Here is a 25144-nt window from a genome sequence, read left to right as displayed (position 1 = left end):
ATTAGTGACATGCTGGAAAGTCTAACTGTAGATAGCACAGTTCATGAGAGAAAACATAATCCCACCATTGTTTGGGCGAAGAATGTTGCATGGTCATTAGAAGGGCGGGAAAAAAAGCAGCTTACAAACTGGGCTGTGAGTAACTCCAGATGAGACCTAAAACAGGTAAACAGTATCAGGGTGTGTTTGTCAAACAACTAATTGAAGGAGAAGCTTTTTTGTCAGGTTTCAGAGCCCAGAGGCACAGATTGGAGGAAGCACCTTCCCAAAGAAACCAGTTTCAGAAGAAGCTAAAACACCACATTTTTGAAAACCAGAAAATTACAGGAGAAAATGAGATGAATTTCATCTGACTTGGTCGAGCTGCAGTCTCAATTCCCCAGTCACAGCAGCAGGGCCTGCTCAGGCTCCAAGCACAGTTCACAGCCCAATCCCAAATCCAAATGTGGCTACGGCCCGTCCTGTTGATCATATCAGGCCGTGATGAGTGGGTGTGAAGATGTTTTTGCATCATACTGGACTGAGGTGGGCAATTCTAACTCCGGTTTCAACATGTTTGAAGTTGCTTTGATTTAATTTTTGTTTCCTTCCTGGAGGAAGAAGTGAGCTATAATATTTGTTCCATATTCAGTTTCACATTACGTCCGCCCTGTGCACATTACTCACACGCTGGGCGAGAGTTTGCTAGATAAATGATTTTTCTTCCCACTAAATCAACAACCACTGCATTGGTGCAGTCTGTTTGTTGGACCAGTCCAGCACAAAGTGCATTTAACATATTTATTTTCCTTGTCTGGGCTGGGTGCTGCGACGCGGAATGCAATGTTGAATTGCTTTGACTGTTCAGTTTTAACAGGTGACTTTGCAAGACTGCTCCCTGTGGGAGACCTCACCAGATGGAAGTATAGTTTGGAGACAGGACTACAGCATAGCAAGGTGAAAATAGTGCCAAACTCCACACAGAATTACCCTCATATCCACTTATAAGAAGTGTATACTCATTTTAGAGTATTAATGTATTAAGCTAAAAGCTTCAAAATGTGCTCACTAAAGTACAAGCATCAGACTTCAATGATTCCCCTCTGTTTCATGAATTTCTAGTAGAAGTTCTTCATGTCATATTACAAGCTTAAGCCAGAAGTCTTTGTAGGTGTTAAACTCAGTTCTGAGGAAGGGTCACCAGACCCAAAATGTTAATTCTGTTTTTTCCTTCACAGATGCTGCCAGACCTGCTGAGCTTTTCCAGCAACTTTGTTTTTGTTTACAGCATCCGCAGTTCTTTTGGTTTTTAACTCTATTTATTGTTACACTGTATATGATGTTAAGGTCGCAGAGCAACATGCTGTGAATGGTACAGGTTCCACCTTCTTATTAGAACACTGAAGTCACAATGAAATTACAGCTGACCTCAGAAGCTCAACTGTTAAGCCCTATCTACACACCCTCTCTTCCCACTCTTTCTAAAAGCCTGGCTGCCAGTGTTTTACTGACATCAAACCTGGGCCATATTTTTGAAGGGAAAATGAACTGCTCACTATAGATGGTCCATTCTAAATTTGATGCAGAGGTGCTCTTTCCAGAACTGCTAATGGCAACACAAACAAAATCAATTCACTGAATTGATAATGAGATATTGGAGAAGGGTCCTGACCCAAAACATCAGCTTTCCCCCTCCTCTGATGCTGCCTAACCTGTTGTGTTCCTCCAGCTGCACACCATGTTATCACTGAATTGATAATGGTCACTTCTAAAATTTCCTTCTCAACAGCAATGGCTCTGCCCGTTGAAGAGGTAAAGTCAGCACAGGGCTCACCAGACCACAGGGTTGCTCTCTCATTAGAGAATCAGACACACAACCGGTAGTGGCTTAACCTGAGGGTCACCATGCCTCGGTCAAAGGGAGAGATTGAGAAGGAGGATCCTGCATGGTAACCTTGGCTGGTGTGGAAATTGTACCCATCGCTCTGCATTGCAAACTAGATGCCCAACCAACTGAGCCAACCAGTCCTTTTCCAACCATTGACCACAATCAAAACTCATTTGGCTTGAGTGAGCAATGCTATTGAGCTGAGCTATTTGGTGTGGTCTGGAAAATTGTTCTGAACTAGATGTTCTGGTGGAGCACTCTGTAGTAGGTGTTAGGATGATTTATTGAAGTAAAGGACCGGTGTTCCATTAACCTCTCTTGTGCTTGCTCGCAGAACAATATGCCATTCTGGAGGATCTCGTGCCATGCAGACCTCGAGGCCCTACGGCATGCCCTGGAACTTGAGTACTTGTAGCAGAAAAGAGACTGCACCTTTGTTCCTTGACTGTGGTGCTGATCCAGCTATGAGATGTGTGGATTATGCATTTGATATATGCTTTGTCTTAACCTTCACGGAAGCAAAATGAAAATGGTTTCAGAATTATGAGTGAGATCTGCCTTCTAAGAGCAAAAAAAAATTGATTTAAAAACCACTGCACCAAGGTCACTATCATGGAAATGTGCCTTTATTGAAAAGACACAAACCTGATATATTAACTACAGTGTCGACTGAATCCTTCTTTATCAGCAAGACTTTACTTTGGACACCAAGAGGGAGCAGAGACTTGTGGTTATCAACAGCGTGGTACAATCACTGTTTTTAAGAACATGAGAAATAGGAGCAGGCTTTGGCCATTTCGCCCCTCAAGTCTGCTCTAACATTCAGTAAGACCATGGCTGATCTGATCTTGGCCTCAACTTCACTTTCCTGCCTGTTCCCCATAGTCCTCATCTCCAGTATAGTTTTCTTTTTTAAATAGTTCTTGCTATTTATGAACTCATGCTTTCCCCCTTTATGAACTGTGCTCTGTGTAAACACACTTGTCCCAAAAGGAAAATAAGTTCTTATTTAAAAGAAAATACAAAACCCTGCTATTGCTAAGACAATCAAAAGACAAGTAATCTTTTTTGTGTAAATTTGTAATCTTATGATATTTCTCTCTCTCATACTGTCAAGTTGTTTTCAATAGTAACTGCAAATAGCAACCCGTGAGTGTTTTTATTAAAAATAGGTGTTCTGTGGACTGTGCATGTGTCTACACTCTGCCTTATGCCACCACCTTGTTGATCAATATGTGCAGATAGTACTTTTGTGACAATGAATCTTGTGGTTAAATGGCATTGAATAAAAAAGATTTGAAATTTTCCAAGGCCTTTTGAAACAAGTCATAGAAAAGCCAAATAATCTGGCACATGGTGAACTAGCTCGACCATACATCCAATATTAAGAATGTAGCCAGTATTCATTTAGGTAGAACATATCCTCATATCACTTACGTGCAAAAGGACAAAAAATGACTAATATGCAATAAATTAAACTGGTTTTCAATCAGACTTGTAAATGATTCCTGTTTGTTCGCGTCCTAAGGCAGATTGGACAGATAAACAAATAAATATTCCCACACATATTTAATGATTTTAGGGATTTTCCTAAACAGTGAAGGTTCTCAAATGCCTATAGCTTTAAGGCCTCCTGAACACAGAGCCTCTTTTATTTAAATTGACTAAGATACTAACAGTGGAGCATAGAAATATAGGAAATGCGAAAAGATAAAAGACCATAGCCTATCTAGGTCGCTTTCCACCATTCTGGTAGTGACATGCTACAATGATCATTGAGTTGTTGATGAATTATAATGATCAATCTCCGCTACCTATTCAGCAACACTATATAGAAGGGCAAGTCTTTTATCCATGTTCCTGCATCATTGCATTGAAGAAACCTTAGCCTTTCAATTTCTATTACACGCCTTGGTAAAATATCTTTCATCCACTCGATAGCAAACACATCTTTCAAAAACAATCCACTGTGTGTGTGTGTGTGTGTGTGTGTGTGTGAGTGAGAGAGAGAGAGAGACTATTGAGAGGCTCCTTGAAATCAATGGGACAAACAAGTGAGCGGGGTCTGCAGTGATGGAATGACTCACCCTGCTAGGTTACTGTTGGACTATTAGCTTGAACTTACCAGACCTTATGCTCCCCAGGTAGATGACTTTGTACATGATAAATACAGGTCCTGCTCTCAGGTCAAATCATCTTAGAATTAAGGGCAATTCAGTCAGTTCTTTCACTGCAATTATTTTGAACTAAATGATTGAGTATCATATATTCTGACTACAACATCCTACAGGAGCCCATTGCCCTTTATATAATGTCCTAGGAATAGGTTATAAATTGTACTTAAATGCATGAATTTGGAACAGGAGTAGGCGATCTAATCTCTCTAACCGCCTCTGCCACTCAATTAGAACATGGATAATCTGATTGTGGCCTCAACCTCACATTCCTGCCTTTTGGCCATTAAGCTAAACAGCTAGTTAGTCTAGAATTTATCTGCATCTGCCTTGAAATAATTCAATGACCCACCACCACTGCTGTCTGTGGAAGAAAGTTCCAAACACTTTTACCCTTCTGAGAGAACGATTTCCTTAAATTGTCATAAATTGAAGAACCTTATTTTTAAATTAATTTTAGTGATCAACTTGTATCAGTATTCATAATCAAAAGTAACTTTATCTACACGTTATATTCAGGAATTAGGCCTTCATTATTCTGGACTGCAGAATATATTTTTGATAATGTTTTAAAGAAAAATAGGGCTCTGAAATAATGTATGTTTTCAAAAAGTTTTAAGACTTCAAAAACAACACAAGATAGCACTACTGATCATTGTAAGGTCAACAAGGTAAATTGGAAAGTGTCCTGCCTCTGTAAATCCAGAAGCATTTCTATGACATGAACAGCAAAGGGGTGTCAAAACTATGTAGTTACTTTCTCACACTGTGTAATCACATCTCTAGGCAGATGGATCAGGTGTAGAACCTTACCATATAGAGAACTGTGGGAAGAAAAATCCTATCCTCTCATTCTTTGTAGCACTTCTTTAAATGTGTTGAAGAACATTACATTAAAACCTGTGAACAAAGTTGTACGGCAGAAAAGTTATAGCTTCTTTCCTGCAGTTTATGAAATTGTGCGCTAGTAACTTATGTGTACAGTAGTAAGTAGAGAATAGGTACTTCTCCAGGGTCACATTGAAAATAGCCAAAGGTGGAGTCATGGTTCACATCCACTTCTGAGCAGAACAGAAAAGCAGAAATGTAGAAAGCAAATCAACTTGACCTTATGGCTGGGATGAGATAAAAAATGAAGTACATTAAAAGCACTACACATAAAGTGTGCAAAATTATTTCCATCAGATTCATTAGACTTTGTAGTACATTTCCCTGTTTGTTGGAGTACTTTCAAACGTTTGATTGCAACTCTTGTCTGTAGTTTCAATAGAATCTTACTCAGATTATGATTTGGCAATTTCCATTCAGTAAACTTTCTTTGATTTGTGATCTGATGCTTACAATTCATGTGTCAAAACCTGTTAATTAATATGTTGTAACGGTGCATGGATTGCTTTTGCAGTTGTGACGTTGTGCATGGTGACCATTATTTATTTTACCTTAAAGCATCTACAGTTCCTACTACTCTAAACCTGATACTTATTGGCTTAGGGAAATACGGACCTGGGTGCAGTGATTCCATTGGACAAGAATTTGACAAGCTCAAAAACCCACCTATTTATACCAAGTTACAATTGGTCCGATTATAAATTGATTTCCCTCAAATAATGACATAGCAAGGTGGCATTCACAATGCACTGCATGGGACTGCTTTGCACTATCTGTACTTTGAGCAAGCTTAGGAATACACTATGCTGTTAATTTTAGTCAGAAATATCTTAAATATTATCAAAATTAAAGGTGTAAATATTAGCACCTGTACTTATGAACACGTTGCAATGACCCCTGTAGAAAGATGTGGTATTCTCTGTTCTGACAAAGATCAGTTTAACCCAATTTTAACTCTGGGTTGTTAGTGAGATAAGTTGGAAACTTGTCTGTAGTTCCAGAATTTAGAGCCATGCAATTTCAATCCCTAGCTTCATTTAAATCCCACCACTAACATTTCTCCTGGAGTGGGCATGAAGTGGACGGAAATCTCAAAACAAGATGAGTCCCACTGCAAACCATGTAAGTAGTGGAATTGGCTTCAGGTCTTACCTTGCTGAATAAATATGGGTGAAGTGAGAGTGGAATTGAGTGTGGCAGCGTAGATCCTTGAAGAACATTCTGGTTCCTTATGGTCATATCAGGATAGTAAAACAAATACCTGTTTTGGGATATTCCAAACCAGGCCCCACAGGCTTCACCAGGAGCAAAGTCCACAGAGACACCCTCACTCTGGCCAACTGTCAAATTTACATTTAGGTCCCATGATGCAATAAAAGCCACCATTCAGTGAATGTACGTGTCACCAGTTTAACATAAAATACATCTTGAGGTATACAAGATAATGAGAGGCATAGATAGAGTTGATAGCCAGAGACTATTTCCCAGGGCAGAAATGGCTAACACGAGGGGTCATAGTTTTAAGCTGGTTGGAGGAAAGTATAGAGGGGGTGTCAGAGGCGGGTTCTTTACACAGAGAGTTGTGAGAGCATGGAATGCGTTGTCAGCAGCAGTTGTGGAAGCAAGGTCATTGGGGACATTTAAGAGACTGCTGGACGTGCATATGGTCACAGAAATTTGAGGGTGCATACATGAGGATCAATGGTCGGCACAACATCGTGGGCTGAAGGGCCTGTTCTGTGCTGTACTGTTCTATGTTCTATGTTCTAAATACCTGGCAGCTCTAACAGCCCTATCACTTGGGCAGATATGGTTAGAATTAGGACAAAACTGGCCCAGAGTTGCAACAGTTCACACTCTAGGATGAGCAAAGCGAGGCAGATAAAAATTGAGTGAAGAACGACAGACTTTCCCTTTTATTTCTCTTGGCAATCATATAACTATTCAACTTCAGGCAATTTTTCACCCACATTGTTTCCAAAACTCTTGCACATTGTGCAACATTTTAAACATGAACAGACTGCACTACTGAATGATGTAATTATCTTGCTGGTACTGAATTTTAATTAGTCAACCAGAATATACAGTAAGTAACTTTAAACGAGATCTCTTAATATCACAAAATGTTAATCTGAAATGAATAATTAGCTTCACCTGTATTAATATGCTGTCAGTATGGGATGAAATATAAACACCCATCAATGGGGGCCACTAACCTTCTGAGCCATTTTCAAGCCATTTCTGACATTACAGAATGTGGCCCTTTAGTTTGTCCTTTCGAAGCCTGGGCCTAATTTATCTTATAAAATTATGAGTTTGTATAATTTCCTGAGGAAAATGGCAAGCCACTATCTTAACAAGAACAGCTCAAATGCATTTCGAGTTGAACGTTCCTTTTGTAAACTGTGTGGTTCACATGCAATGTTGAAGCATGTGGAAATCTACAATTAAATTTCTGTTAAATATTAAACGAAAAGCACAAAACCTTGAGACATGTGAGTAAATCGCAAGTGTTGGTAATTCTGATGGTAAAATGTCAAAAGTAAATATATGTGAAACTCCTCTCAGAAACCTGAAGGTAATTTAGCAAATTTCTGCTTCCTAATTTAATATTTTAGCTTATATTTGTCAACCTTGATATCTTATATTCCACTAACAATATTAGACAGCACAGTATCATTGCAATCCAAACATTCGAGCGTCTCAGCTCAGTATTTAACTGTATAATCTTCAATCCTGTTCTGAAACAGATTTTTATCCCACCAACACAGCGTATTACTGTTAGTGGGAGTCACGCTATCTAACTAATCTGAAATAAAAATCACTTCAACTTTAGGTTTCTTAACTTGCTGTTTGCTTTAGGATTTCAAGATAAACTTCATTATCCATAGAGTGGTAACTTGCTACCGCAGGGAGTCATTTATATGAATAGCGCAGACATATTCGATACAAGGCTCATGTGGAATATAAATACCAACATAGACTACTGGGTCGGGTGACCTGTTCCTGTGTTGTAAATTATTTGTCATATTTTGGACAGGACTTTTCTTTTGGAGGTGGGGAATCAAGGCTGGGACATTTGTGTGTCCAGATCCAAAACCAGGTTAAATTTTAGGAGACGCTGTAATAATGGGCTAGAGGGTCACCATGAGCATGGAAACAGAAGCATGACGATAAGCAGTGCAAACTCAATTTAAACCTACAATTGGATCCATTATGTAATTGTTGTTTCAATGAATTACTTGCTGGTGGAAAAGTGTCTTAGAAGAGGCTAAGGCCTGGAATCACGACAATGCTGCCCTTCATTTCACGGATACAGACCTAGAGGTCCTACCCAGGATAATGAGGGACAGGTGTGAGGGAGGACGCAGGAGGAGCAGGTTCACCCAGGCTAAGCAGACCTGAATAGACGTTTCTAGACAGTAAGCGGACAGAGTGTGTTGCACAGATATTCGAACCAGAGCAAGACATTCAACATTCTTATTGACGCTGGCAAGGGCAGACCCATGCCAAACCCTCAGGGTAGGCCTTGGGTTATTCACCATCTAGCTGATACAGTCTGAAGTGTGCCAGAAAACTTCTTGAACCCTCAGAATACTGCTGCTGAGGACCTACTAGCACTGCGCCATGTAGCTTCTATGGATAGGAGGTTAGCGCTGGCTCAGAGATGGCAGTAAGACTTATCATGCTGTTCTTTAAAACTGAGGGCATGTAGTGCCTGAGAGAGGGCTCAGATGAGATGGAAGTGTTCCCTATCTGCAAGTAAATACCATCATGGAGGAGGGGGAACCATTAGCTTCGGTCAGGCTTGCTGACCTGAAGGATCTTGAGCAAGATGAGATGAGCATCCACAAGATACTGATTAGAGAATGCAGTGCATTCATTAAGGGGGTGCATCGTACTCAAAGCTGTCTGACAGCATACCCAACACTGAGTTGCGTTAAGAAACCTCAGCACAGAGATTTCTGTTCTCCAAAGTTAATTCTAATTATGTCTTCATATCCCCCCATAAATGTAAACATTTGAGGCTATTAAACTGACAGTCTCGCTTTCACCAAGTTTGAGCACAGACTCACAGTTGTCATTAGTAAATTGGCATACCTTACAGATGAACCCTGCACTGGTGCTGAAACGGTGGCTTTAATGGGACCTCCTACATGACTTAATAGGGTGGCACTGGGCAATAAACACAACATGGCTGTGCAAAAAGATGGGATCGTGGGAAGAGGTAGCTGTCAACGGTCCTCATGGGAAATGAAAGTCAAACACATCCCTGCTCAGCTGGACACAGATGCAGAGGCTCTCGGCTCTCAGAAAAGAAGGATCTATGTAAAGCAAAGCAAAATGTGTTTCCTCACATCTGAGTTCACTGAGCCAGTAAATAATCATGGGCTAGGTATGCCATCATGGCCCATGATTTAGAGTACATAAATGCTTCCAACCTCGTGGAGAACCATGACAGCAGGACATAGGGTGCCTGCAGAAACTGCTCACTGACCTTCACAGAATGTATACTGCCCACTGTAGCCTGGACTAGTCAAGTGCTGATGGCACATAAATGTTTTGAGTAGATGCCAGTTACACACCCCTAGGTTCAAATGCAGCTCAGGTTAATCAGGGATTAATCATTCTCTGTCAGCTGTAGGGACCTTGGATCTTGGAAACAGGCCATTAAGCATGCAATTGGGGGTGACCGTGCTGAAATGCAGAGCAGGACCCACCTCAATCAATCTTTGCATATTTATTTTAAACAATGGCAATTTCCACTCAAAGTAGATTTTTCATGTGTCCAGCTGTAATAGCCCATTCATGGACATCATCTTTGAAGCAGAAATCTTGCCCATTCAGCCTCCATCGACCCCGCCACGAGCAGTGGGCCAGAATTGAAATTAGTTTCAAATGCCAATTTACTAACAATGATCAATCATGGGGAGATTAGCTGTTATTAGAAAAGCAACAACTTTAAATATTTCTTTTCCAATCATATTCAGTTGACATGGCAGTCACCTTCAACTTTCAGCAAATGGTAACTCTGAAATCGTTGCTCTGTCCTGACTGCCAAAAGCAAATGGTCAACCATACATAACTGGGGCTTTCCCCCATTGAAATCACATGGCCCCAACATTTTGCATTCAAAGTATTTGTACCTGATGAGACAATACTTACATTACAGAAGAACAAGGGATGGCACAGTGGCTCAATGGTTAGCATTATTGCCTCACAGCGCTAAGGACCCAGGTTTGATTCCAGCTTCAGGTGACTATCTGTGCGGAGTTTGCACGTTCTTTCTGGTCTGCATGGATATCCTCTGGATGTTCCAGTTTCCTCCCACAGTCCAAAGATGGACAAGTTAGGTGAATTGGCCATGCTAAATTGCCCTGTAGTATCCAGGAATGTGTAGATTAGGTGGATTAGTTGTGGTAAATCTGGGGATAGAATGGATGGCTGAATTGGTGCAAATTCGATGGACCAAATGGCCTCTTTCTACACTATAGGGATTCTATGAATCTCAAAATCAGTCATGTGGTTCTAAAAGATTTGATGGACACTTATTACAGCTCCTGATATATACATATGTTACAGTCAAAAGTGTCTGGGCTGATACCTGGTTACAAACATGAGCACGTTTCCATCAGCATGTCATGCTTAGAGTGGTTCCAGCTAAGACAAATTCTGAGACCTAGTGCACCATCAGGTCACATGCTGAGATAGTGTGAAGATATGGCATGTCTCTTAAAGATATGGCATGTCTCTGTGAGACATACACTAGTAAACATTATCGACCAAAAGCTGGAAGTCATACCCTGACAAATTTTGGGAACAAAAGTAAGGCCAGAGAATTTTGGGTCCTCCATGTCACATCTTCCCAATTGAGTTGCAAATTGCAACATTAGAGTCACAGCTCCAAGGTAGCAGTGGCTACCATGAAGTTTTAACTGAATTAGATAGGGTGGACAGTGAGAGTCTTTTTCCGAGGATGATGACTTCAGCTTGTACAAGGGGGCATAGCTACAAATTGAGGGGTGATAGATTTAAGACCGATGTCAGAGGCAGGTTCTTTACTCAGAGAGTGGTAAGAGTGTGGAATGCCCTGCCTGCCAATGTAATTAACTCAGTCACATTAGGGGCATTTAAACAGTCCTTGGATAAGCATATGGATAATGATGGGATCGTATAGGGGGAGGGGCTTAGATTAGTTCACAGGTCGGCGCAACATCGAGGGCCAAAGGGCCTGTTCTGCGCTGTATTGTTCTATGTTTTATGTTCAATGTTCTATGTAATAGCTGTGCTCCCATTCCAACAGACAGGCTTCCATTTTCATAGCACCCACCTCATACAGGCCTTCCTCCTCCTCTCATAGTTCACAGTAAGGGGCTGTGACAATTTTCAAGCTGAAAATGGGCCATAATGGGAAAAAGTTTGAGAAGCACTGCCTGTGTGCATTTAACTATCAATCCAATTTGTATTAGACCAGGACCCAAAGCTCAGAATTGTCACCAATTTGCCACTGTCACAAATAAAGGATAATCGTTTTATGTTTGGCATACTAAAATGGGGGTGGTGTATCAGGATAAAATAGAGGGAGAGTTATTCTACATATAAGTTTGCCTCTGATCCGGGTTGCGCTCTTGGAATGAATGGTTTCCAATCTCTTGCATCAAGACCTTGAACTTTGATGACTTCTAGAAACATCAAGGAAGAGTAACCTAGGTAAATGTAATTATCACACACTTTCATCATTGACTTGCTGACAAGTGTGGCTCTGAGAAGTCGGGCCACAGTTTTATAAGCCTCTCACTGGCTCCTGCTGTTTTTCTATGGAGAATAAATACTGTATTTATCCAATGGTTTAAGCCTAGCAAATATTTCTGAAAAGGAACAGATGCAAATACCTTGCTTGGAAAGGTAAACAGCCTCTCTTGTGTGATAACACAAAAAAATGCTGGAAATACTTCCCAGATCGGACAGTATCTGTGGAGAGGGAAACAGAGTTAACCTTGGAGGTCAATAAGTATTCATCAGAGTGCTAATCATTGTAGATCTATCAGGATTGAGCTGGCAATGGCCGGGCAGCAGTGATACACCACCCCCATTTTAGTATGCCAAACATAAAACAATTATCCTTTATTTGTGACAGTGGCAAATTGGTGACACTTTTGAGCTTTGGGTCCTGGTCTAATACAAATTGGATTGATAGTTAAATGCACACAGGCAGTGCTTCTGGACTGGTGTGCATACAGATTGGCTGCGGAAAATAGAGACAGAAGGAAAAAACTTTAAGTGACAACAAAATAATTAGTTTCTAAAGGAAAAATATTTGTCACTGCCGTGGTAACACAACAAAAACTATCTTGAACAGCTTTAACTTCTCTTTGTCTGAGCTAAATGCATTGCTTTTTCACTGCTTTCCCATTTCAAATGGCATAGGTCCCCATTTGAGCAAAGTACAATTTTTCTGACAAGTGTATTTCTGGATGCTAGCTTAGAGCATTTTATTTAAATATTTAAATTCACCAAAAACTGCCATGGAAGTAGCAGAGAATGTTGGCCTCTGGCATTATGCTTCCCGTTAGACATGAAATGTAAAAACTTGGCCCAAGGCAGTATATTTGTGTTGGAAGGTCTTTTTTTCTTTAAAAACATAAAGAATAATGCATTAGCTACATGTACAATAATAAATGGAGAGCTGCAGGCTGAGTTCTAATTGTGGGGGCAAGGAGGAGCCTTTCTCAACCCAAAGAAAATAATTGCCAGGGCAGGTTTTATGACTCTAAACCTGCTCCGGAACTAAATGTGGAACATTGGTAGTGGACTGCAATTAGCACTGCCCACCTCCCATTTGGATAAAACATTTACAGGATGCTTAAACCCTTAGGCTGCTGGGTGGAAAATTACATATGGGTTATGGTTGATTATCGTTTAACATGAGCACTTCTGTCAGCACATCACAACATTGGGTGTCCAGTTTATTCTTAATAAGTCTTTTCTTGTTGACATTAGCCATTCTGTTTGGCAAAAAGGGCTGGAATGCTTCAGAACTTTAGGGAGCATGTTTTTCTTAAGTACTGGAAATTTTAACTACTCCCTCAAACATGTATAAAATGCAATGCTCAGTCGGTGAAATTTCCGAAACTATTACTCCATTGAGGGAAAATCTACAATTGTCAACATATAATGCAAGTTTGTTGAATATGTTCATGCATGACAACCATCTGCACTTTCCATCTAGAAAGCTTCTGTCCCTGAATCGTTTTATTTCAGATTGTCACCACAATTCCCTACTTCACACATTCTGCAAAATAAATGTTCACCTAATTTGGTCACACTGTACATCATCTTGCAACATGGACTTTTACTTAAAGACATTTTTGCTTCTCTTATATTTACAATGGCTATGAATTTGTCCAGTGTTTAAGAGTCAGTGTGGTAACAGTGTGTCTTGAGAACTCCAACTTGCTGTGCTACAGAAGAAAAGCACAAGATCCATGTCTGTGATGCCCTACACAAGGCATTACCCATTTCACCTGTGCCACCATGGGGCAAGTGTCAATACAGCCAAGGATATTTTCCAAGACAAAGTCAAAATCAACAGTAGGTCCCTGCAGTTATTAGCATTCTTCTTACTTGCCAGTTTCAAATCACCATTGGTAAAAGCACGGGAGCAAGTCACCTCACCGTGTTCTTGATTGTGGAAGAGAATCTGTGGCTTGGTAACAAAGAGAAAAGCAGCGAAGGAAGTACTTTATCAAATGTAGCCCTTCCTGTCAAAATAAAAATATTCATGCAGTGAAAATCGAAGACACTTTATCCAGTTGCGATTTACAATTTATATGGGGAATTAAGCACCGAGAAATTTCCATGGAATTGGGGCACGCCTGTTCTCTGAAGTAATGTGCATTACTTTGTCTGAGACATCAGACTGTTACACAAGTCTTAGAACAACAAAAGTAAGGGGACATGAAAGGAACCTCCTGAGTGATACATGTAACAGATGGAAGATTGTCACAAAACACAAGGTTGGCCTAAGGGACTCAGCAAATGGAGGTTACAAAACTGTTTAGGTAAAGCACTGAAACTGACTGCACAGCTGTCATAGAAACCTACAATAAAAAAAATCAATCTAAGGGTTTAACCTTTTGGAGAAAGGTCAAAATAGCCTCTTTAAGCCGAAACATTTATGGGTTGACCTAAGTTTCCAAATCCTGGGATGATGGCTAAATTCTGTACAGTCACAAAAAACCCACTCCATTTAAATACAGACAATTACAGTCAACTTTGGTTACAAAGGCATTTTAAGCATTTCATAGTTTTATTGAACAATCTTTGCTTTTATCATATGGTTCCACATTATTAATACAAACTCTCTTCCAAAGCTATCACAATGCTGAATTTTTAAAAATACTCGATGTTTTGCTTTCTATATTTGGCTTTTTCTGAGTATCTCATTAGAATTGTCAATGTATACTTTGAAACACAGCACTAAGAATTTTCAAAATATTTGTCTAGAAAGCCCCTGAACATGGACATGTGGGTACATACTGAAGTCTAATGATTTGAAATCTTGAACCATAGATTTGTTGTTAAAATTGAGAAGAAATGTGCGCGTGGATATTTAAATCTATGAGTCACTGATGTCCCAACATGGACATCATTTATCATTTCAAGAACAAAAGAGCAGTCACTCTCCTTCTCATCTCATCTCATTGTGTCGGAATATTTTACTGCCCTACAGTTCACATTAATGCATGTAGACGGCCATTTGTGTGATGGCTGCCTGGGATCAGATATAGACACACAAGTCAAGCTGTCACATTTATGGATGCTACCTGGGGCTACAGACTTGACAGGTCGGAGGGGACCTGTTTGAGCAGACTGTTCACATGATCCCTGCTGTTTCAATGCTCATTCACAGGGTCTCAGTTTAGAAGGCAAAGTTCTGACATCCTCCTTTACAGTCTCTGGGGAGGCTGTTCTGGAACAATATAATTTAATGTCAAAAAGGCCATCATTTGAGGGGAAGAAAAGTAATTGCAATCCTTAGTTACCTTGATTATGCATTTTTTCCCATGCCATCAAAAGAGTGAGGCAACAATAGAACAATAACAGCACAGTGATATAACATATTTTTAGATCAAATTAGTTAGATTATCCTTTTATGTGTTTGGAAGATGTTGATGTGTTGCTCTGGGTGGAGGAGGATGATGAAGTGAGTAAACTTGTCAGTGATGATAAAAGCCCAACAATCTTGCTCAAGGCCACTTTGACTTCATCTTGAAATTTGCCAGTTCACACGACGATAGATCACCAGATCCAGTTCAAACACGAAATGGCAAAGGGAAAATAAATCACATCAATTAATCGTTACAAGAAACCCTCTGTCCTTTGGACGTGCCACAGCAGCAGGAACTTCTGGCAGTGAGAAAATCGCCTTCCATAAAGTAGTATTGATTGAATAATGTTTTTAATTAATTTTAAAAACTGTCAAAGATCATTTGCATTTCTTGACTATTTCATCTGTACAAGTTGAGAGATAGAGTTGCACGGCTGTTGGAACTTTGAAGGACATCATGCTGTTCTGTGTCCAAAATAGAAAAGAATTCAAAAGAAGAGCCTTTTGTTTTGGGTAATATACTCTCAACATGTTAATGAGTTATAGTTCCTGCGCTTTCTCATAAACATCCAGAAGCTGTAAAGATCAGGGACTTCCCAGGACAATGTTGGTGCAGGAAGGTTAGAGTTTGAAATTCAGATAGACTGGTTAGTTTGTTAGGGGTGAATTTGAAACTTTTGCCCAAACCAAGAACAGGAGCTATTGCATAGACACAAATACTTCACTGCAACATAAACATAATGGTTTTGCTTAGGCACCATACCCCATGTAACGGCTTACCAAGTAAGAGAATCTTACTTAGAACATTTTAAGAAAATGTTTATAATCCTAAACCAATAAAACGGGAAAGTTACCTTTTATTGAGCATTTGCCAATCCTATTCTTCAACCAGTCACCAGGAACTACATGAAAGCTTTAGTGATTGACTTCTCTTCCGAATTTCTGTCTCACACTCTTAAGAAGCATCTCGATCTCACCATCCATCTGAGATTAATATTTCACCACGTAGTGAACTACAAAGCAGAAATTGTTTCAGCCAGGAAGGAAGGAAATAAACCAAAAGGAAAAGAGGAATATTTATATAGTGCTGTTAAAGATGCTGCAAAGTGCTTTTGCAGCTATTGAAGCATTTATGAAGTGCAGTCACTATTTTAGGAAAACATTTCATCCAATTTACACAAAGCAAGACTCTGCCAACAGCAATGAAATAATGGCCAGGTAATTTGCTTTACTAATACCAGTGAAGGGATAAACACTGGTCAGAACATCAGAGAGAACGTTCTCAGGCTTCTTCAAATTGTACCATTTGGATTTTTCGTAGACAGGACCTCAACTTAGCATGTTATCTAAGAGGTAATATTTCTGCCAGTGGGGCACTCACTTAATACTGTCCTGTCAACCTAGTTTCAAATATGTGGAATGGAACTCGATGCCAATACCACCTGATCCAAGGATAACACAGCTATCGAGCGAGTTAACGTGAATATGTTAGTAAGAAGAGCAAGTAGCTTGAAATAAAAGTAAAAGGAACCTGTGTTTTTTTAAGTAGGTTGATAATGACAGATTCTTAAAGAACAATGCTCCCCCATCTATAGTCAAGATGTTACTGTTTCCAATACTGTGGAATCGGCAAAGTGCTTAGTGACCTGAAGAAGCAGTAGGTCAAGTAGTGCAATGTCTACAATTTATCAGAATCAGGTCTGACACTTTCTCAGCTTATAAATTCTGTCTGATTTCATGAGGTTTCATATTCAACATCCACAGCTGGTCAGTATTACAGACAATAGTCATACCTAACCACTTCCTCTCAACATTTTTATAACGACATTCAATAAACTTCTATGACAGAATTTCTTTGTTATTAGTTTATGTTAAGGTCTGGATTTTGTATTCCACGTTCTTGCCATATTTTACATAGCAGGGAGTCAGGTTTTCTTTCCCCTTCTTTTCAGTTTAGCATTGTGAGAAAGCACAATATTGTCCCTGTTTTCCGCTCTTGTTGAAAGAGCCTTATTCTTGTCTAAAAAATTTATATTTTACAAATGATTGCCAAATTGTCTGCTGTACTGGATTATGGACCTAACATGTGAATGAAACCCCTGGACCCCTTTGATGAAAATGATACATCTCTGAGGTAGCAAGGGCATATGGAACAGCTTTGGAGCTACAAGTATTGGCTGTGTTGTGCTTTTGGAAGCCCTGCACATTTGAATTTTGAACAGCCACTTCACAGGCATTTCTGTCAAGTGGTCCAGAAGTAGTTTTATAAGAAAAAGAATAAAGAAGTGTTGCTTAATATTACCAGCTTGCAAATCATGAATTAATTCCCAATGAGCAGATGCCTTAAATTTTGTCTTGGACAGATTGGAGTTGTATTCTGGAAATAGAAAAGTACCCGTTGGCATTTATGTGTGATCACATTTACAAGTGATCACACTAAGATTGATAATAGTATTTTTTTCTCCACCCCCAAGGAAGATGTACATTGATATCTACTTTTTGTTAACTTTTGAAACAACATGAACCCACCATCTAAACCTTGCTGTCATTCTTACAATAAAACAAAAATAAGGAATGATTTGTCTGTCATGGTGTTAAATAAGTTAATTGAAACCAGACTGACCAGTGTTCATTTCTTTGCTAAATGTAACACTTCATACAAAACTAAGGTTTTATGAGACACTTAGCGCCAATGCAATTCTGCTATTCTAGGAGAACAACTTAAATCATCATGAACAGCCTCATACATTAATATTGTTGTTGGCTTTTCTGATAAAACAACATAACTATTCAAATCCCGAAGACATTTCGGTACACTTAAATTTGTAATACATTATGAAGAATTTTCAGGCCATTCAGTCCAAATGGTCTAAACCAGTATTGCCACACAGGATGAGTGGCTGTGTTGCATCTACATACCTCATCCACAATGCAACAATCCAATTAAATTATTTCATGCACCTTAGATTACAAACCACAACAAATCACAGCCGAAAAGTAAGAAACAATACCAAAGCCAAAAACATCAACATCAACTTGAAAAATACCGAAATGCACAAATGCAATTGGTCAACTATGTACCAGCAGAATATTCTATCAATGAAACAACAATAAATTTAATTATTGAAAATCATTTTCAGGTACGTTGGAAGTTTGTAACATCATGATAAAAAAAACACTTATATTGTAGCAGTTCATGTGTCTAAAATGTGATTAATGACACTTTCTCTCAAAGTTTTGTGCCTCACTAAGAAGTCTAGAGCTCAAGGTCATGGAAGTTCCCAAATCAATCACTGTCACTCAGTGTAGATTTTATAATGTGAGACAGAAATTATGAAGTTTTTTAAAATATAAATTAATTTGCTTTGTTTTACTTTTCTCGAGTAATCTGCAACAGTACTTGGTGTCACTAAAATATCTGATCAAACAAATATAAATAAATTCAGGATTTAACAAAAGAGCAAGGCCAGTTTAAACACTGCACCATGCTAGCAGCAGACAGTACGTTCAGCAGTATACGCTCCAGAACAGCACGATACCTAAACCACTGTGACCAATGTCACAGAAATCCACTACAGTAGTTGCAAAATAAATTAAGGAGTAAAGGAAACCAATGAAAGCTCTAATCTTAAGCAGATATTTGAATGCACCTGGTTCTCAAACACTGCTAGGACTGAACACCAACTATTGAACTAACACATTTAAACTGGACCCTCAGGCTGCAAACCATTCTGCTTCATATCCTCTGAACTAACCACAAAAAACAAGGCTATAATCCCAGCAAGTGTTCTGACTATACCTGCACTAAAAGTAAGATATCAATGTATGAATTCACGTGGCCCTGCAATTAATTAAGTAATTTAACATTTAATGTTGTTTTTCCTATTTAGAATACAAGTTGGTCAATATCTTCATTCAGCTGTGCAAAACCCTAGTTGGACCACACCTGGATAACTGCAAAAAGCTTTTGACTATAAAATTCTTATCCTTGTTTTCAAATCTCTCCTTGATCTCTATAATCTCCCTCAGCCTCACACCCCTCCAAGATATCTAAGCTCATCCAATTCCGATATCTTGAATACTCTCTATTTTAATTACTTCAACATTGGTAGCCCTGCTTTCAGTTCCCAAAGCCATAAGCTCTGGGCTACCTCTCCGTATTCGTCTCTGACATTCTACCTTGCTACTCAAAATCTACCTCTTTGACCAAGCTTTTGGACATCCACCCCATCTCTTTTTGTGGTGGTGTGCCATAATTTGTTTTCCAAATGCTCCTGTGAACTGCATTGGGATGGGATATTTACATGGCACCTTTAACAGCATTAAAGTTGCTGTTGATTTTGGAGTTAAGGAAGATGTATGGAGTTGTTATGGTTCAATAATTAACTGATAAGTAGAAAATGCTCAAGGAATGATATGTTGTCTCCCCTTCTTACTTTTTTATACTTTTATTTAACTTGCTATTTGCATTTTTCACATTAGATAGAAATTAAAAACTGCCCACTATGATATGCTAGTGTTAAATTCCAAAGGATGTAATACCCAGGGTTTTGCACTCCTGTGATATTATGCCTATGTTATAGATTCAGAAGCAATTGTTGCAAGTATCTAAAAGGTGTCCTTTGTTATGACAGCATAACCATATTTGACAAAAGCTCATACAAGAATAGATCCTGTTGAGGTTGGTTGGCTCGCTGAGCTGGTTTGTTGTTCCGCAGATGTTTCATTACCGTGCTTGGTAACATCCTCAGTGCAGCCTCTGATGATGCAACGGTTTGTTTTCCCGCCTGGTTTTTAAACTCTGGGGTCCGTTGTGATGGATTGCCTCACTTCGGGTTTCCTCCGTAATGGAATGTATATGGGGTCGCGTTCAATGTGTGTATTAATAGCATGCTTCGTGGAGTGCCATGTTTCCAGAAATTCTCGTGCTCGTCTCTGCTTAGCCTGTCCCGGGATCTTGGTGTTGTCCCAGTCGAAGTCGTGGTTCTCCTTGTGCATGTGGATTGAGATGAGTGAGTATTGGTCATGTCTTTTTGTAGCCAGTTGGTGTTCATGTTCTCTTGTTAGTTTCCTTCCTGTTTGTCTGTTGTACTGTTTCTCGCAGTCTCTGCAAGGGAAGTTGTAGATGACACTGGTCCTGTCCATGGCGGGGAGTGGGACTTTTGTTTGGGTGAGCACTTGTCGTAGCGTTGATGTGGGCTTGTGTGCCACTCTGATGCCCAGCGGTCACAGAAGTCTTGTGGTCAGCTCTGACACGTTCCTGATGCAGGGAAGTGTGATGAGTGTGTCGGGGCATGTAGAATCTTTCTGATGCTGTTCCTGTAGGCATCTCCTGACCTAGTTCTTTGGATATGCACTATCCTTGACCACTTGGAAGAGATATTCCTCCCCCTCTTGGCGTAGTTCCATGTTGCTGCAGTGTGTAGTTGCCCTTTTTTGGATCCTATTTTGGAACTGTTTTTTCCTGGTACTTGTGGCACTTTAATTAATATTAAGAAGATGTACCTCAATATCTTAGATGCAAGATTGCATGCCATTGTGAACAGAGCACTTTAACACTGTGTAAATGGGAAATAATGGTTTTACCAATGTTACCGAACATACACATACACACAGAGATCACCTCTATTCTAATAAATTCCAGAATGATAACTTAGTCAAAAGGTAGGATCAATTAAATTGAAGCACAGGAATATGATATGAGATTAATAAATAAAACCTGATTGAAGTAACAAACCCATTTAAGTTTCCAGACGCAAAATCAGAAATTGCTGAAAAAACTCAACAGATCTGGCAGCATCTGTGAAGAGAAAGCAGAGTTAACATTTCAGGTCCAGTGACCCTTTCTTACCACTTTTTGGGTTCTTCTGAATAGCTGGTCTGATTTCTTGGTGAATATCTTATCCTGATAGTTTCAAGTTGTACGCCTTCCTTCCAACATGGCTCATTTTCTCCGCATTCAATTTTCAGAACCTTTCATAATTTTAATGGCCTCTGATATGCTCCTTTTTTTCCCAGATAGGTCCAAGAAAAAATGCTGAGTATAACACAACTTCATAATATTCATTGATCCGACCAAAGCATTTGATTCAGAAAATTACAAGGCTCTGAATTGTTCTCCATAGATTTCAATATCTAAAAAACTTCATCATGATCCACAAATGATTCTTGGTGATGTATCCATAATTTGAATGGTAAATCTGAAATAGATACCTTCAAAATCTGGACTGGTATCAAGGAAAGCTGTGCCATTTACAATCTATCTGACGGTGGCTATTCACCTCAAAGATCACTGTCCTCTGGTGTCAGTATTAAGTACAGCCTGTATGGAAAATGGACTTTTCCTCAGTCATCTCTGCGCCAAAGATAAAGTGCCCCCAGTAGACATACACGATTTACAGTTTGTGGATGACTGCAATGTCATGTCCCACTCTGCACCAGAATTGCAAGCCACTTTGACCTCATTAATTCTGCAAACAGGAAACTCAGCCTGTCTTCCCATGTTGCCAAAATAAAACACGTATCAATCCATCACCTAGTCATCCAAATATTCTGCCTCCCATATGTGTTCATGGGAAGAGTCTGTAATATGACGAGCACTTCTCGTACCTTAGTAGTCATTTATTTTAAAAGGCAATTGATGAGATGGTACAACATTGGCTCCCTGCACCTGCTCAGCCTTCTACAAGTCACTCTAGCAAGTATGTGACGTCAAAGATTTTTGCAAGTCAACCAAAGTCCTAGTTTATCTTCAAGGTCATGATACTGCTTGCTGCAGTGAGACCTGAACTATACGTCAGTGACACATGACTCGTCGAGAAATTCCATCAGCAATACCTCCCCACCATTCTTTGGATTCCATGGGCAGACAAGATGAATGCTAATGTTCTTCTTGAAGCCAGGACAACAGGCATTCAGGCAAAACTCATGCACAATAAACCCTCTCAATGGTGTAGGCACCGATCCTGGATGCTGAAAAGCATCTCCCCTGCTAGGTCTTGTTTACTCAATTCTCAGGAGGCCAGTGCTCTAGGTGAGGATAAAGAAAGTCAAAGGCACTTTGTGGGAAATAGTGGTGAGGTGGTAATGTCACTGCACTGGCAACTCAGAGCCCCAGGTTATTCGAATCCCACCATAACAAACAGTGAAAATTTAATTCAATAAACACGTAAATTAGAAAGTAGACTTAATGGTGATCATATAGCCATTTTATTTACTAATGTCTGCCACCATGTTTACATGGCTTACTCACATGTGACTCCAGACCCACAGCAATGTGGTCAACTCTTAAGTGACAATTCGGAATTGGCAATAAATGCTGGCTACAAGTTTTCAAACAAATAATTTCTGAAGCTCTCCATGAAGTGTGGAAACATTGAGGCAGAATGACTGGGAGGAGCTTGCTACCAATCTTTTAAAACGGTGACATGTTGTTCAATAAGCTGCATGATGTTTCACATCACAATGTCTCAATAATGATGCAGAGTGGCAGTAGGAATGGGAAGAAAAGGAAGCAAATCCCGCACTCATTACCTCAAGGGCCATCCTGTTCCATGATATCTGTTGGATCGCACGATGAACCATGGTGAACACGAGAAGGTCCAATTAAAGACCTGAATTAGAAGTGGTGGTGGAAGGTCATCCACAAGCCTTCCTGGCACGGACTTAATCAAGGCAGGGGCACAAAGGCAGTGGGCTCCCTGCCTGCCATTCTCCTATATGAATACATGGCACCCCCATGACCTGACATGCCTCAAGGAAGGCATTAAATTCGCTCCTTTGTGTTAGGCTGTTTCAAAGAGAACTTAGCACTGGATGGTCCCAAACTGTAACAATATAGAAAATAGTATATTTAAATAAAGTGGTGTCTTTGTTTAATTGTTAAAATTAATAGAAATATTTGCCAACAAATTTCAAATTTGAAGTCTGCCTTAGAATATGCGTAACTTATAATCCATTCTGCTTTGTATTACATTGTTTACTGAAAGCTCTTTATTGCCCTGTCAGACAACTCATCTAGACTGATTAGTGAAAATCCATATTTTTCAAAATATTACAGAATTTGTCTTTGTTTCTTTAAGATTAATGTTCTATACTTTATATTAGTTTCATTATGGTCAAAGTAAGTAATTCAGGGATTCACATTAAATACTAGCCCATCATAATGAAATGACTAGAAATAACCATATAATCAACCATTGCGGCATTTTGTTAATGATGTGAAGCTATTCATCCCAAATTGCCTTAGTACTTGCCATACTTAAAGTTCAATGTAATGGAGGAAACTAGTAACTGAATACTTTTTAAGGAGTGCTGCTCCTTACTAATTGCTTGAATTGTTTCTTACCTGCTATGCTGGCAACAATTACCCCATTTACATTAAAACACATTGTGAAAAATAAACAGACTCCAATACTGACCAAGTTGATTGACCATCCAAATGCCACCCAAATACTGATGCACAAAGGAAAAGTCAGGGCAAATAGTTTGATGAGAGTAAGTTAGCTATTAGGTTTAATAGACAATTTGAGGGTGAAATTTTATACATTAAAGACATATACTAGTTGCTACAGGCAGACAGAATGTTGGTGAGCATAACATTAGCCTCATGCAATAGACATGGGGAGATCAGAAATATAATTTTGAACAGTAATGAAAATACAAAAATAAAACTAGGTATGTTCAACATATTTTTAGATAAGCAAACCTGAGTGTCTGTCCATTTAATTTTTTTTTACTTTATTGTAGACATCATAAAGTTGATAAATATGTAATTACATCTAGTTCTTTCTACAGACTTTATTTGATTGTTACCAACGTCATTTCTCTCCCCAGCTACTTGATCAAGGTAAACCAAACAATAAGAAACATCAGTGACCTCTTTAAACCTGAGTGGACAATCAAATGCTCACACGCTATCAAATTCCACTTTCTTCCATGTCCACAGCATTGCCTGTCACATAACAGCACATTCCAACCTTTGCCATCTCCAGAGTCACTTTCCCCTACTGTTTGATATGATGCCTTTTCACAAATTCTAAGTTTTCCACATTATTGTATTATCCTTCATACACCAAACCGTACTTGTCTTCACCCCATTGTGGCTGCTGAAACTTAACTCATGATATACTCAATTTAAAACACCCCTGGTGACCAAATCCTGATGTCCCTCCATAGCCTTGGTGGGATTCTTCAACCTTACATTCCCTCCCATATTCTTCCCAAATTCTTCGGATTTCTAGCTCTGGTCTTTTCTGCATTTACCTGTCCTTTTAGGAACTGTATTCATTTCAACATGACAATTAGGAGCAGGAGCACCCTTGCAAGCCACTGTTCAGTACGATCATTGCTGATCTGATGACATCACATTCCCGCCTCCTGCCAATAACCTTTCACCCCCAGCTTATCAGGAAGAATCTTTTATCTCTGCCTTAAAAATATTCAAGACTCTGCTTTCACCCGCTTTCGAGGAAGAGAGTTCCAAAGATCAATAATCCCTTGTGAGATAAAGATTCCCCTCATCTCTGTTCTAAGTAGGTGACCGCTTATTTTTTAAATCATTGCTGTTGCTAGATTCTCTCACAGGAGGAAGTATCCTTTCCACATCCACTCCGTCAAGACCCCTCAGGATCTTCCGGGTTTCAATGGAGTTGTTTTGGCACTACTCTCTGGGACTCTTTCTCTATTTCCTTAAAATATTTTTAAGTTTGTCCATTTGACCACATTATAAATGGGGACAATATCTCCTCTACGGTTTGAAATCTCTTTCTCATATGATTTGTTCTTCACTTCATACAGCATTGCACATGAAAGGTTCTCTATAATCGTCAGCTGTTGTATGTTATTTCAAATCATTTCAAAGTCTGCTTTCAAGCTGTTTCCTTCTTTTTACATCTCTTTAATGATTGTGAAATACTCCAGGAATGATGAAAGATATGAATTCCCAATATGGTGAAACTGGTCTTGAGTTCCAGTACAGCCCGGCTGATACCTGATTGCCACAAAAAGAGTTAAAATAAAACAGATTAATTGACTTACTCTAGACTGTCTCTACATGAAGCTGGTCACTGCCTGGCAGATTCCACCCACTAGTAACTCTCTGGA

At 39.4% G+C, this 25144-nt stretch overlaps 1 protein-coding gene and 1 long non-coding RNA gene across 8 annotated transcripts in view; one reads left to right on the top strand and one right to left on the bottom strand.

Annotated features, from left to right (window-relative positions):
• Positions 1-3173, top strand: part of LOC125461445 (eyes absent homolog 1-like) — a 263476-nt gene extending 260303 nt beyond the window's left edge. For all 7 annotated transcript variants that reach the window (XM_048550238.2, XM_048550236.2, XM_059652749.1 and 4 more), the window contains one exon: positions 2202-3173. In XM_048550238.2, coding sequence (XP_048406195.1) covers positions 2202-2282 — 81 coding nt within the window. In that variant the 3' untranslated portion in view covers positions 2283-3173. The remainder of the gene's footprint in view (positions 1-2201) is intronic.
• Positions 1-24414, bottom strand: part of LOC132210750 (uncharacterized) — a 29173-nt gene extending 4759 nt beyond the window's left edge. The window contains exons 1-2 of the long non-coding RNA XR_009446921.1: positions 24305-24414; positions 22574-22866 (exon numbers count right to left, since the gene is read on the bottom strand). This is a non-coding gene — a long non-coding RNA (uncharacterized LOC132210750). The remainder of the gene's footprint in view (positions 1-22573; positions 22867-24304) is intronic.
• Positions 24415-25144: the final 730 nt, after the last annotated feature.

This window comes from Stegostoma tigrinum, chromosome 19 (genome assembly GCF_030684315.1).
Source record: "Stegostoma tigrinum isolate sSteTig4 chromosome 19, sSteTig4.hap1, whole genome shotgun sequence".
Lineage (NCBI taxonomy): Eukaryota > Metazoa > Chordata > Chondrichthyes > Orectolobiformes > Stegostomatidae > Stegostoma > Stegostoma tigrinum.
This window is presented reverse-complemented; position numbering and strand designations above follow the sequence as displayed.